The sequence below is a fragment of the Mobula birostris genome, chromosome 1 (genome assembly GCF_030028105.1).
Source record: "Mobula birostris isolate sMobBir1 chromosome 1, sMobBir1.hap1, whole genome shotgun sequence".
Lineage (NCBI taxonomy): Eukaryota > Metazoa > Chordata > Chondrichthyes > Myliobatiformes > Myliobatidae > Mobula > Mobula birostris.
This window is the reverse complement of record NC_092370.1, coordinates 26557906-26572424: the sequence shown is the minus strand read 5'-3', so window position 1 is coordinate 26572424 and position 14519 is coordinate 26557906. Positions and strand designations below refer to the sequence as shown.

General features: G+C 42.2%; 1 protein-coding gene across 1 annotated transcript in view; it reads right to left on the bottom strand.

The window, feature by feature from the left end:
• Positions 1-14519, bottom strand: part of znf704 (zinc finger protein 704) — a 212388-nt gene that overhangs the window by 37334 nt on the left and 160535 nt on the right. The window contains exons 3-5 of the mRNA XM_072253050.1: positions 14181-14290; positions 9351-9580; positions 5806-5906 (exon numbers count right to left, since the gene is read on the bottom strand). Coding sequence (XP_072109151.1) covers positions 5806-5906; positions 9351-9580; positions 14181-14290 — 441 coding nt within the window. The remainder of the gene's footprint in view (positions 1-5805; positions 5907-9350; positions 9581-14180; positions 14291-14519) is intronic.

Genomic DNA, 14519 nt, shown 5'->3' with positions numbered 1-14519 from the left:
AGTGCTACAGAACGCTTGGCTTTGCTTTCACAATGAGTGCCGACTTTCCAACAACATGACCACATTTCTTGACATTTGCTACCAGTACCTATTAATGACGGGACAAGAATTCTGGCAACAGTTTTCATTTTACGATATTACAGGGCCTGCAAAGAGAAAAAGAGGCTACAGTGGGGCATTGACAGGATGCAGAGCTGGGCTGGGAAGTGGCAGATGGGTGTTCAATCCAGAAAAGTATGAACTGATTCACTGTGGAAGCTTGCACTTGAAGGCAGAATACAAGGTTAAAAGCTGAGTGGAGGAACAGAGGGATCTTGGGGGTCAATGTCTACAGCTCCCTCAAGGTTGCCACACAAGTTGATTGGATGGTTAAGAAGGTGTGTGGTGTGCTGGCCTTCATTAGTCAGGGGACTGAGTTCAAGAACCGCGAAGTAAAGTGGCAGCTCTATACAGCTCTGTTCAGAACACATAGAAACATAGAAAATAGGTGCAGGAGTAGGACATTCAGCCCTTCGAGCCTGCACCGCCATTCAGTATGATCATGGCTGATCATCCAAATCAGAACCCTGTACCTGCCTTCTCTCCATACCCCCGATCCCTTTAGCCACAAGGCCCATATCTAACACCCTCTTAAATATAGCCAATGAACTGGCCTCAACTGTTTCCTGTGGCAGAGAATTCCACAGATTCACCACTCTCTGTGTGAAGAAGTTTTTCCTAATCTCGGTCCTAAAAGGCTTCCCCTTTATCCTCAAACTGTGACCCCTCATTCTAGGGGTCACATTTGGAATATTGTGCTCAGTTCTGGTCATCTCATTATATAAAGGATGTGGAAGCTATAGAGATGATACAGAGGAGATTTACCAGGACGCTGTCTGGATTAGAGAGCATGTCTAATGAGGATAGGTTGTGTGAACTTGGGCTTTTTCTCCTTGAAGTGAAGGAGGATTAGAGGTGACTTGATAGAGGTACACAGTGCAAGATGATAAGAGACATAGGACAGCCAGAAACATTTTCCCAATGAAGGAATGGTTATTATGAGGGGTTATAATTTTAAGCTGATTGGAGGGAAGTGTAGGGGGGAACATTGGAGGTACCGTAGGTTTTTCACACAGAGAGTGGTAGATGTGAGAAACATGCTGCCAAGGGAGGTGGTAGAGGAAGATAAATCAGAGGCCCTCAGAAAGGCACATGGATGAAAGAAAAATGGAGGCCTATGTGGGAGGGAAGGGTTAGACTGGTCTCAGAGTAGGTTAAAAGGTTGGCACAACTGGGATGAAAAGTTTTATGTTCTTTGTTCTTTTCACTCCAGCTGGATCCTGAATTCACCTCAGTAGGACTGAACTCAACTGACACAATAGGTTGGTGATATTTGAACAGAGGAAGCCTCCTCCCATGAAAATGATCTTTTGGTCAGCTCAGTGAGGAAGTGTAGATGGAATGAAAGGTCGTTTGTTTATCTTGATGAGGTCACTGAGCAACACTTACTGGAGCAAAACAAAACTGCATATGCTGGGGATCTGAAATAAAATTAGACAGTAGAAAGTGACAAGAACTCAGCAGGTTAGGCCACATCCTTGGGGAGAGGAACAGAGGGGAAGAAAGAGAGGGAAGGGAGAGAGAGAGGCAGAAGAGAGAGAGAGAAAGGGGGAAGAGAGAGAGAGAAAGGGGGAAGAGAGAGAAAGAAAGGGGGAAGAGAGAAAGGGAAGAGAAAGTGTCGCAACCATGGATTCGGCAGTGCAGCAGACACGGCAACTGTGCTCGTGAATATGCACATATCAGCTGATTATTATTTCATTGTGATAGTGTTTAACTCCATTCATTCCATCATAGTATTTGTTGAGACTTGGACACGGGCACAGCAATGCTTTGCTACCTGCCTGCATTCTACTTTGCCTGAGAAATTAGACTGTCAAGTCAACTGACTCTGAAGACTAGCGGTATTCATTCTATTCTTAGTTGTTCTTTACAGCTGCAGTGCAGGCTTCATTTTCCATTTGAGAGTTTTAGTTAACGGCCCCGTTTGGCCTAGTGTTTATTGTTTTTTTTCCCCCTTTAACACTGTTTGCATTAAAGTCTGTGAACTATCGACCTGCTTCAGTGTCTCTCTTCTCCACACTTGGGCTGTATCCCAACCGGGTGACAGAAAGAGAGGGAAAGGGGAGAGAGGGGGAGGGGGACGGAAAAATGACTCCTCCACATTTCAGTGCAAGGAAAAACAAGCACGTTTTAAAACTTCAAAAGGAGGGAGTCATAGAACAGTACAGTAAAGAAACTGAATTTTCAGCCCATTTAGTCCATGGTGAACCATTAATCTGCCCAGTCCCTTGGCCTGCACCCAGACCACAGCCGTCCATATACCCCTCCCATCCATGCATATATCCAAACTTCTCTTAAATGTTGAAATTGACCCCGCATGCACCATTTGCACTGGCAGCTCATTCTACACTGGAGGAATGGAGAGAAGAGAGGGAATGACTGTGATAGGATGCAGATTAAGATCGTCAACTTTAAACACCAACAGTTAGAAACTGGAGAGAAAAGAAGCAAAGTGAAAGTGAAATATCCAACAATTCGTAAACACAAGAGATTCTGCAGATGCTGGAAATCCACAGTAACACACACAAAATACTGGAGGAACTCTGCACCTCTATCAGCATCTATGGAAAGGAATAAAGAGTTGATGTGTTGGGCTACGAGCCTTCACCATGACTCAGGTTCTGTGGAAAGGAACAGGAAAATGATTTTCAGAAATTGTTGAATATTGAGTTCTAAGGATCACAACATAACCAGACCGATGAGGTGGGGTTTTGTTTAATTTAACTTTCATTTTTCGAACACTTTAGGAAGCCAATGATAGGTTAAAGCTGGTGTAAGCATTAATTAAACTAATAGAGGGTACTTACAGGTGAAAACAGGGGTTCAGTTCTTTCTTCTTGTTAATGGGACTACTCAGCAACTACCTCTAAAACTCTTTGATCATTTTTTATTGAAGGCCTCACAGATTTGTAGATTTGCATCTATTGTCATAAAACTCAATCTGAGTTAAAGGATGTGTATCTTTATTTAATAGAAGAATCTACAGAACTTGAATATATTTTCACTGTAAAATGCTAATATTTTATTGATCTTTACATTCCACCTTCTGATATATCCTACTGTTAGTGATCTGATACAGACAGGCTAAAAATAGCAGTCATTTTCAGACTTACAATCTAAAAAATTACTTTAATGAATTACATATTTTATTTAGTTGAAATAATTTATCTATAGTCCTACAATAAAGAGAGCTATTGTTACAATCTAAAAAGATAATAGATAAATTTATACTGTAAATGTAGATGTGCAATATATTTTTAAAAGTGTTTACTTATTAAAATTTACTACAGTATCAGATGTATTTTCAGGAAACCACCATTATTAACAGGTAGCAGTTTAAATTCTATGTGGTTAGCTTCTAGTGAGCTGGAGAAATGATTCTATCTGTCTAATAGCTCTCTTCTATGGTGATGTTTTGCTTTGGTTCCACAGTTAGGGAGTTTTCTTCCCGTAACTGACTATTCACCTTAAACGTACCATTAGTTTATTTCCACATCTTTCCTCATGTATTGCATTGTAACTGCAAAGCTAACAAATTTCATGACATAGGCTGGTGACATTAAACCTGATTCTGATACTGCTCACACATAAACCTAGAGAATAATTCTGTCATAACATAGCCCTTCTCCCTCACTCCAAACTATCACCTCAACTGCCTGTCTCCCTACCCTGTCCTACACCTCCCCCTCTTCTCCTCAAAGTTTGTATTTCAAAGTTTAAAGTAAAGTTATTATTAAAGTATGCATCTTTCACCATATACTATCCTGAGATCCTTTTTCTTGCAGGCATTCACAGTAGAACAAAGAACTACAATGGTATCAATGAAAAACTACACACAAAAACTGACATATAACCATTATGCAAAAGAAGACAACCTTTCGTGACTATTTGCTAACAATTCATAACCCTGTAACATTTTCCAGTTCTAATTAAGGTCACTGACATAAAATCTCAAGTCTGCTTCTTGGTGCCACCTGATTTTCTAGGAATCAAGTCAAAGGTAATGGGGGTTCATGATCATTGGACAGGTTCCATCATCAAGAATTCCCTCATTACAATACTTAACTGTTCTGCTCTTGACTCGTGGAACCTGCAGATGGTTGGTAAACACTGCCCAGTCCGTCAGACTTGGGAACAGCTTCTTCCCTGCCTCTAGCAGACTTATGAACCAATCACCTCTTTCATACATCGTTCCCAGCGGTGCTGCCACGTTCTCAATGCTTAATTCTATCTCCCTCAGTTATTCCATTATTAACAATTTAACGCTTCTAATTGCACTGTTTTGTTGTTCTGTGCTTGTCACTATATTTATTGCAGTATTTATTTGTATCATGCTCTGCGAGGTTCAGACTGGCATGGAACTTCACTGCAAACCTTTCCCATTTGCTGCTAAATTACAGGTTGAACACAATTAAATTTTCAACAGAAAATTTCTGGTAAGATATGATTATAATTAGAAGAAGATTTACCTGTAGGAAACCCAATTAGGTGTTAACACGATTTGTATTTTGGAGTCAATAATAGTCAATCTTAAAGGCCAGAACCAGAATCGTGTTCATTCTCACTGACATGTCATGTAATTTTTTGTTTTGCCATACCAGTACAGTGCAATACATAAAAAATCTCTAAGTTACAATAAGAAGTATAAAACAAATAAATCAGCGCAAAAAGAGAGCAAACTAGTGAGGTAGTGCACATGGGTTCATGGACCATTCAGAAATCTGAAGGTGGAGGGAATGAAACCGTTCTTAAAATGCTGAGTATGCACCTTCAGGCTCCTGTACCTCCTCCCTGATGGTAGTAATGAGAAGGAGACATACCTTGGGTGGTGGGGTCCTTAATAATGGATGCCGCCTTACTGAAGCACAGCCTTTCAAAGAAAGGTAGTAAATTCTCGAATTTTAACAGCAGAGTATTATTCCATAACTAAAACTGCTTGTGGCAACATCATGTCTAGGTAATGCAATGATGCAATTCTTTTCTCCAGTGACTGCCAAATTCCAAGGCCTTCACAAAATTTTGTAACTGGTCCTCCTTAATACCTTAACGCCTTGTGTTAAGGACGGTTACAAAATCAGCTCTGAGACATCTGCCAAAAATGCTTTAAACTTACTAAAAACTGCTGTTGAGTCTCTATATGTCTGGCCTCCAAGATACCTCTTCTTAGTAAAGCTTAAAGATTAGCTTTGTTTGTCACAAGTACATTGAAACTCAGAAATATACAGTGAAATCCGCTGTATGCGTCAACAGTCAACACAGTCCGAATACGTACCAAAACTTCCACCCACCAACATATCATGCCCACAACTTATTAACCATAACCTGTACATTTTTGTAATGCGGGAGGAAACCAGAGCACCCTGAGGAAACCCACGCAGTCACAGGGAGAATGTACAAATTCCTTACAGACAGCAGCGGGAACTAAACCTTAATCGCTGATCGCTGTTCTCCGGCGCTGTAAAGCGTTACACTAACCACTAGGCTACCGTGTCGCCCAAGTAAATCTAGAATAAGAATATCTACACTTGCAACTCACAAATGATGGATCAATGATCTAACTCACTTCCTGCCAGAAAGTTGCTGCATTTGATACTTTTGCCACATGGAACTGACTGATCCATCTTGCCGAATAAAAACGTCACAAGTCATATCCATACCATAAAAGTTCTGTAAAATTATGCTCCTTCCCCGTGGCTTGACTCTTACCCCAAGTGCACGGTCCGAATATGTTTCTGGATCCCTGCAGCAGTGCTCAGCACCTTTCCACAATTCTTCCACAAACACTTGAACATAACTTTCATTGAGTTCTGTAAAACAAAATACAACAGAGGGCAATAAACATAAAAGTATCCTATACTATTGACCTGCTGCGATGCTGCGATCGGACCTTATATGAAGCAAACTATTGTGTAAGAGGCAAATAAGATGTTAAAGGTTTGACCGAGGGGCTAAAAAGTGGGGCTTTTGAGGAGGTGATCAGTATTGTGCATGGGGAAATTACTTATTGAGTCAATAAGGATGGGAGCCAGCAGGACATGGTCATGAAACCAAAGTTCAAAAGTTCAAAAGGTTTGTAGTAAACTTATTATCAAAGTACTGTATGTTACCATATACAAGCTGAGATTCATTTTCTTCCAGGCCCACTCAATAAATCCACAACAGAACACTAACCATAATAGAGTCAATGAAAGTCTGCATCAACTTGGACATTCAGTCAGTGTGCAAAAGGCAACAAACCGTATATGTCTGTTTGTACAAAAAGAAAGAAAGAATAATAATAATAGATAAATAAGCAATAAATATCAAGAACATGAGATGAAGAGTTCTTGAAAGTGAGTCCATAGGTTAGAAGACAAACATAGAAACATAGAAAACCTACAGCAAAATACAAGCCCTTCGGCCCACAAAGCTGTGCTGAAGATGTACTTATTTTAGAGATTACCTCGGGTTACCCATAGCCCTCTACTTTTCTGAGCTCCATATACCTGTCCAGGAGTTTCTTAAAAGACCCTATTGTATCCGTCTCCACCACCGCTGCCGGCAGCCCATTCCACGCACTCACCACTCTCTGTGTAAAAAACTTAGCCCGACGTCTCCTCTGTACCTACTTCCAAGCACCTTAAAACGTTGCCTTCTCGTGCTAGCCATTTCAGCCCCGGAAAAAAGCCTCTGACTATCCACATGATCAATGCCTCATCTTATACACCTCTATCAGGTCACCTGTCATCTGCCGTCGCTCCAAGGAAAAAAGGCTGAGTTCACTCAACCTATTCTCATAAGACATGCTCCTCAAAAAATTCAATCAGGCTTGTAAGGCACGACCTGCCTTTGACAAAGCCATGCTGACTATTCTTAATCATATATGCCTCCCCAAATGTTCATAAGTCCTGCTTCTCAGGATCTTCTCCATCAACTTACCAACCACTGAAGTAAGACTCACTGGTCTACAAGTTCCTGGGCTATCTTTACTCCCTTTCTTGAATAATGGAACAACATCCGCAACCCTCCAGTCCTCTGGAACCTCTCTCATCCCCATTGATAATGCAAAGATCACCATCAGAGCCTCTGCAATCTCCTCCCTTGCCTCCCACAGTAGCCTGGGGTACATCTCATCCAGTCCTGGTGACTTATCCAACTTGATGCTTTCCAAAAGCTCCTGCACATCCTCTTTCTCAATATCTACATATTCAAGCTTTTCAGTCCACTGTAAGTCATCCCTACAATCGCTAAGATCCTTTTCTGTAGTGAATACTGAAGCAAATTACTCATTAAGTACCTCTGCCATCTCCTCTGGTTCCATACACACTTTTCCACCGTCACACTTGATTGGTCCAATTCTCTCACATCTTATCCTCTAACTCTTCACATACTTGTAGAATGCCTTGGGGTTTTCCTTAATCTTGTCCGCCAAGGCCTTCTCATGGCCCCTTCTGGCTCTCCTAATTTCTTTCTTAAGCTCCTTCCTGCTAGCCTTATAATCTTCTATATCTCTAATATTACCTAGTTTTTTGAACCTTTCGTAAGCTCTTCTTTTCTTCTTGACTAGATTAACAAGAGCCTTTGTACACCATGGCTCCTATACCCTACCATCCTTTCCCTGTCTCAGTGGAATGTGCAGAACTCCATGCAAATATCCCCTGAATGTTTGCCACATTTCTTCCGTACATTTCCCTGAGAACATCTGTTCCCAATTTATGCTTCCAAGTTCCTGCTTGATAGCCTCATAGTTCCCCTTACTCCAATTAAATGCTTTCCTAACTTGTCTGTTCCTATCCCTCTCCAAAGCTAAGGTAAAGGAGATAGAAAGAAGTTAGGTTGTGGGAACATTTCAATGATGGGGCAAGTGAAGCTGTGTGAAGTTATCTCCTTTGGTTCAAGAGCCTAATGGTTGAGGGGTAATAACTGTCCCTGAACCAGGTGGCATGAGTCCTGAGGCTCCTGTACCTTGTTCCTGATGGCAGCAGCAAGAAGAGAGCATGGCCTGGCTGGTGGGGGTCCCTGATGATGGATGCTGCTTTCTGCGGCAAAGTTTTGTATAGATATGCTGAACAGAGGGAAGGGCTTTACCCGTGATGGACTGGGCCATATCCACTACATTTCGCAGGATTTTCTATTCAAAAGTTCAGGTTGAGGCTCGTGGAGGGTGGTTTTGCATCAAAAGAATGGCAGGAGAGACCAGAGGACATGCATTCAGGCTCAGGCCACAGTAGGAAAGGGCAAAGGAACTCAGCTGAGTGGAAGGTCTTACAAGAGAGACTGAAGCTGCTGAAAATGTAGAACAACACACATAAAATGCTGGAGGAATGCTCAGCAGGCGAGGCAGTATCTGTAGAGGGAAATAAACAGCCAATGTTTTGGACCAGAAGTGTTTTGACCCGAGGCATTGACTGCTTATAGGCCGAGCATCCATAAATGCTGCCTCACCTGGTGTTTTCCTCCAGCATTTTGTCTGTGTTGTTCGAGTGGATGATCTTGGTCCTAGTGAGTGAAATAATTGTGCAGCTCCCTCTTGCAGCCAGAGGAGAAGGTTGAGGGAGTGATGAGAATCCACCACCAATCCTTGTCGCACAGACACTTACAACCGAGAAAAAGACCAACAGCTGCTTAATCTCTAACTTCCTACTAGCCAACTGCACTTAAGAGATGCACAATAAGACAGGAGAGCAAGATTTAGAGAAACGATTGTAACTTTACCTGGACTTCTTCAGCACCAGCCAAAAAGTCCCAAGGCTACTGAACAGTACGGATTGGGGCTATGTCAATTCAGGCAGCAAATGAATGGCTCAGGACTGATACATTCACACCTGAACAGATCTAATGCTCACTGAATGCACTACTTCTGTCCAGGAATGGAGGACCTTCATGTAACTTTTTAAAGAAGAATTGAGAGTGTTTAAAAAGACAGTGACATTTGAGTGTAGGAGTAGAACCTCTGACCCTGGGAACAATCACTGCAGTGAGGCTTGTGTTCCACTCAATTTGGACCTCATTGGCATGAAATTACTAAGTCATCATTGTTATAATATTTAATAAGTTTAAGTTTAACTTAGTAAGTTATAATAAGTTTAATATATGTTTAGATTTCCGCTGACTGCTTCCAATCCACAAAGAATCTTTGCTAAGCTGTTAGAAAGAGGCTCCGACCCTTTGCCCTGCAATACTTGTCAAGTTGTGTTGGTTGCTTTGTTTGGGCAAAGCAGATTAAGTGACAGGAAGAACTGAACCTTCCATGTGTGAGAACTTGTACATGCCTTTCTCTTCCTTGGAATGGGCTCATCAAACAACAGGTTGCTGGATTCTGCCTCATCGATACTGTCATCTGGCTGGATGGTTGCACGGAAAGGTTTGAAGCTGTCGGCTGATAAAGGTGGTGACGGGGTGGATGGATTTGACTGGTCACTTGGTGCCCCCCAGCTCCAGTTGCCACTGCTGCTGTAGCTCGATGACATGTTGGCTGGTTCCTTCCAAGAACCATTCTGATCTGTTACACAAAAGGCGAAGAAATGATTATTCACCTGAAACAATTCGTAACAGGAAATGGCTTAACGTCCAGTGTTACTTTTCAGTATTCATTAATGGCAAGAACAGAGTGATATTAACCTGGATGGTAAAAGGTAAATTGCCCTTTGAAGAACATGTTCTACAAAATGTAGTAATGGGGGACACAGAAATGGAGGATGAACTTAGGAAGTATTTTGTGTCGGTCTTCACTGTAGAAGTCACTAGCAGCATACCAGAAATGCGAGTGTGTCAGGGGGCAGAAGTGAGCGTCATTGCTATTACTAAGGAGAAAGTGCTTGGGAAATTGAAAAGGCTGAAGGTCGATGAGTCACCTGGACCAGATGGACTACACCCCAGGGTTCTGAAAGAGGTGGCTGAAGAGATTGTGGAGGCATTAGTAATGATCTCCCAAGAATCACTAGATAATGGAATGGTTCCCAAAGTCTGGAAAATTGCAAGTGTCAGTCCACTCTTTAGGAAGGGAGAGAGGCAGAAGAAAGGAAATTACAAGCCAGTTTGGCTGACTTCAGTGGTTGGAAAGATGTTGGAGTCTATTATTAAGGATGAGGTTTTGGGGTACTCGGAGGCACAATAAAACAGGCCGAAGTCAGCAGGGTTTTCTAAAGCAGAAATCTTGCCTGACAAATATGTTGGAATTCTTTGAGGAAATAACAAGGAGGATAGACAAAAGAGAGTCAGTGGATGTTGTTTACTTGTATTTTCAGAAAGCCTTTGACAAAGTGCTGCACATGAAGCTGTTTAACAAAATAAAAGTCCATGATTTTATAGGAAGTATTACAGCATGGATAGAAGATTGGTTGATTGGCAGGAGACAGAGTGGGAATAAAGAGGACCTTTTCTGGTTGACAGCCGGACACTAGTGGTATGCTGCAAGAGTTGGTGTTGGGACCACTTCTTTTCACATTGTATGTCAATGATTTGGATGAAAGAATTGATGGCTTTGTGGCCAAGTTTGCAGACAACATGAAGATAGGTGGAGGGGACGACAATGTTGAGGAAGCAGGCTACCTGCAGGACTTACACAGACTGGGGGAATGGACAAAGAAGTGATAGATGGAATATAATGAAGGGAAGTACAAGAACAAGACATGGAATATTTTCTAACTGGAGAGAAAACTCAAAAACCAGAGGTGCAGAGGGACTCGGGAGTCTTCATGCATGATTCCCTAAAGGTTACCTTGCAGGTTGAGTCAGCGGTGAGGAAGGCAAATGCAATGTTGGCACTCATTTTGAGGGGACTAGGATACAAAGCAAGGATGTAATGCTGATGCTTTATAAGGCATTGGTCAGACTACATTTAGAATATTGTGAATAGTTTTGGGCCCCTCTTCTGAGAAAAGGCATTGAGAGGTTTCAGAGGAGGTTCACAAGACTCACCCCAGGAATGAAAGGAGCATTTGGTGGCTCTGGGCCTGTACTCGCTGGAGTTTAGAAGAATGAGGGGCAATCTCATTGAAACCTATCAAACATTGAAAGGTCTGGATAGAGTAGATGTGGAGAGGACGTTTCCTACAGTGAGAGAGTTTAGGACCAGAGGGCACAGCCTCAGATTTGAGAGGTGTCCATTTAGAAGAGAGGTGAGGAAAAATTTCTTTAGCCAGAGTGTGGTGAATCTGTGGAATTAATTGCTACAGATGGTTGTGCAGGCTAAGTCATTGGGTATATTTAAAGTAGAAGCTGATAGGTCTTGATTAGTCAGGGCGTCAAAGGTTATGGGTGGAAGGCAGGAGAATGCGGTTGAGAGGAATAATGAATCCTCTCCTGGAGACCACACCTGGAGTACTGTGTGCAGTTTTGGTCTCCAAACTTGAGGAAGGACATTCTTCCTATTGAGGGAGTGCAGCGTAGGTTCACAAGGTTAATTCCTGGGATGGCGGGACTGTCACATGTTGAAAGTTTGAAGCGACTGGGCTTGTATACACTGGAATTTAGAAGGATGAGAGGGGATCTGATTAAAACATATAAGATTATTAAGGGATTGGACACGCTAGAGGCAGGAAATATGTTCCCGATGTTGGGGGAGTCCAGAACCACAGGCCACAGTTTAAGAATAAGGGGTAGGCCATTTAGAACAGAGTTGAGGAAAAACTTTTTCACCCAGAGAGTTGTGGATCTGTGGAATGCTCTGCCTCAGAAGGCAATGGAGGCCAATTCTTTGGATGCTTTCAAGAAAGAGTTAGATAGAGCTCTTAAAGATAGTGGAGTCAAGGGATATGGGGAGAAGGCAGGAATGGGGTACTGATTGTGGATGATCAGCCATGATCACAGTGAATGGTGGTGCTGGCTCGAAGGGCCGAATGGCTGACTCCTGCACTTCTATTGAATCAGCCATGATGGAGTGGCAGAACAGACTGGATGGGCCAAACGGCCTGACTCTCCTCCTATGTCTTATGGTCTCATGTTTGTTTTTCACTTCCTCCACCAATTTCTTCTCCTCCTTCCTATTCACTTCCCACCCTAGCTGTGTGTGTGTCTCTGCTTCCTTCTGGCTTTCAGTCGAGAGTGTTCGAAGATTGGTTCCATGCTGCCCCAATGGCCTCAGCTTATATATTTCCCAAAATCAGAAGACACAGATATTGAACAAAGCCATTGTGTCCCTGACCATCTCATGCTGAAGCCTTTGATTCTACATCGAGCGCCTTCATTTCATAGAGCAGTTTAATTTTATTGATGGTTTGAGAAAAAAGTAGTTAATTTTGAGTACAGGATCAGCAGTATTCACAAATATGAGACAATGTTAAAACAGCCTTAGAAACCACCGATGGTAATGAAATATTCTTACTCGTAAAGCTGAAACCTCTGAGTTACAGGTCTGCAGCAAATATTTCTGCCAGCAATGAAATTATACCTCCTTAGTCGGTTATTCTCTTAAATATCTTCCTCTCTTCATTTTCCAGGCCCTGTTTTGATGCATTAAGATGTATTATCTTCATTGATTTAAACACCAGAAATCTGGATTTCATTGCTTTGACAACCACTGAACTTTGGACCAGGCCTCACAGCCAGACAAGACCATTCAGGACAGAACCATCGTTTCCCTACAGAAAGGCGCCGTGTTGCACAAGGGCTTGTTGGTCAGCTGGGAGCCAGCTCCCCCTTCGCAGGCTGCTTCTACCCCCACCGCCCCGAGATCAGACAGACGGAATGACAAAAATGCAGGTGGGCACATTGAACATCAGGGTTTACATGTATTGAAATGTCCCAAAGGAGGAAGTAAAAGTATGCCCTATTTAACAGAGTGAACCTGATGTGAATGAGATGTTTTCCAGAGTGCACCATAAGTAAACAAAAATCAAAGTCAAAACCCATCTGTATTTAATAATAATTAAAATTAAAGTTATACTCATAGAGAAAGAACCTGAATTTATATATGCACCTTTCATAAATTCAGTATTGCCTAATAGCTCTACAGCAGGCAAGTTGCCTAGTAGTGACCTGTTTTGACACAATACAACAACTGCATTGCATTCTGTTGGAATGTACAGATACATTTCATTTGAACAATTACTAGACTTTACTAGTGACTCACTAGAGTGAGTCTACCATTACCTTTTGCTGCCTCTGATCAACACACAATTTATGTTCCCAGGTTCACCGTTGTTCTGAACTTACTTACTGACTGTTATGCTGCTGGCGTTTAGGGCAGCAATGAAGGTGCTCCATCTGTGGCGATGTTCAGGGCTTCCTTCGTCGTGTCAGTAGCCTCCTCTCGGTTTTCACTACAAGTCCTGGGTGGACTTTCAGGAATACCGTCGCACACAGATGTAGAAGGATTCTTCATTGCTGTTTCTGTCAGGGTTGTTAGCCCTGAGCTGAACCCCCAAACCTGGAGGACCGGTGGACCACTCTTAGTCTGGCTTCTACCCTTTGACCTGTTTGGCATAGGTGACCCTACCACCAGCCAAAGCATAAAGCCCTGACTCCAGCCAGCATAGCTCTCCCGGTCATTGAGGAGTGCAAGCCTCCAAACCCTAAAAACAAGGTTGTGGTCCTCTTGGAGGACTGTTGCTCTGTATACACATAATAGTGCTCTATGCTTTTTAGAAATTTATTCATTAAGCTCTATTCCAATCCCATTGGTACTTGCAAGGCCTTGCTATGGACAAATGCTGTTTCTTACAAAAGTAAGTACATTTTAAAATTACTTTCCATAACTATAGAGTTACTTCCAGAACTGTATTGTGCTTTGGAGCATCCTAAGATTGTGAAAGGCATATAATGTCCAAGTTCCTTACCTCTAATTGCTCAGGTATTTAGTTGATAGCTGGTCATCTACTTGACATGTTTCCTGTTTGTTAAATTTAATCACTGGAAAATGGAGAGCTGTGCAAGCCATTGCCACCTATGCCTAATCCTACAATCTGCAGCCCCATCATCCAAGGCACCACACAGGAAGTGCAGCCCACAAAATTAACCCATAATCCTTTGAGGTATCATGTGAACTATATAAAAAAAGACACTTTGAGAAGTCAGAAAGTGATTTTGGTTTTACTAAAGTGGCCACTTTATAAATAATTCCACATTAAGCACATTGTTAACATTTAACTATACCAGCTTACCTGCTAAACGGACTGTGGAGGGAGGACTGCGGACCAGTGGGCTGGTGGACAAGCTAGTTAGGACCATTGCTGCAGTTACTTTGTCCATCTCTCCTTCTTCAGAGAAATTTCTGTAAAAACAATAAAAACAGAAACATCAGCTACTGACAGCCTGTATAAAGACCCGTACCTCAGGGAGACTATAAAAAGTAACAACAGTTTTTAAAAGACGAGCAACACACATAAAGTGCCGAAGGAATTCAGCAGGCCAGACAGCATCTATGGAAAAAAGTATATTCGACGTTTCGGGCCGAAACCCTCTATAATGGCAGTAGAGGAATAAACAGTCAACATTTCAGG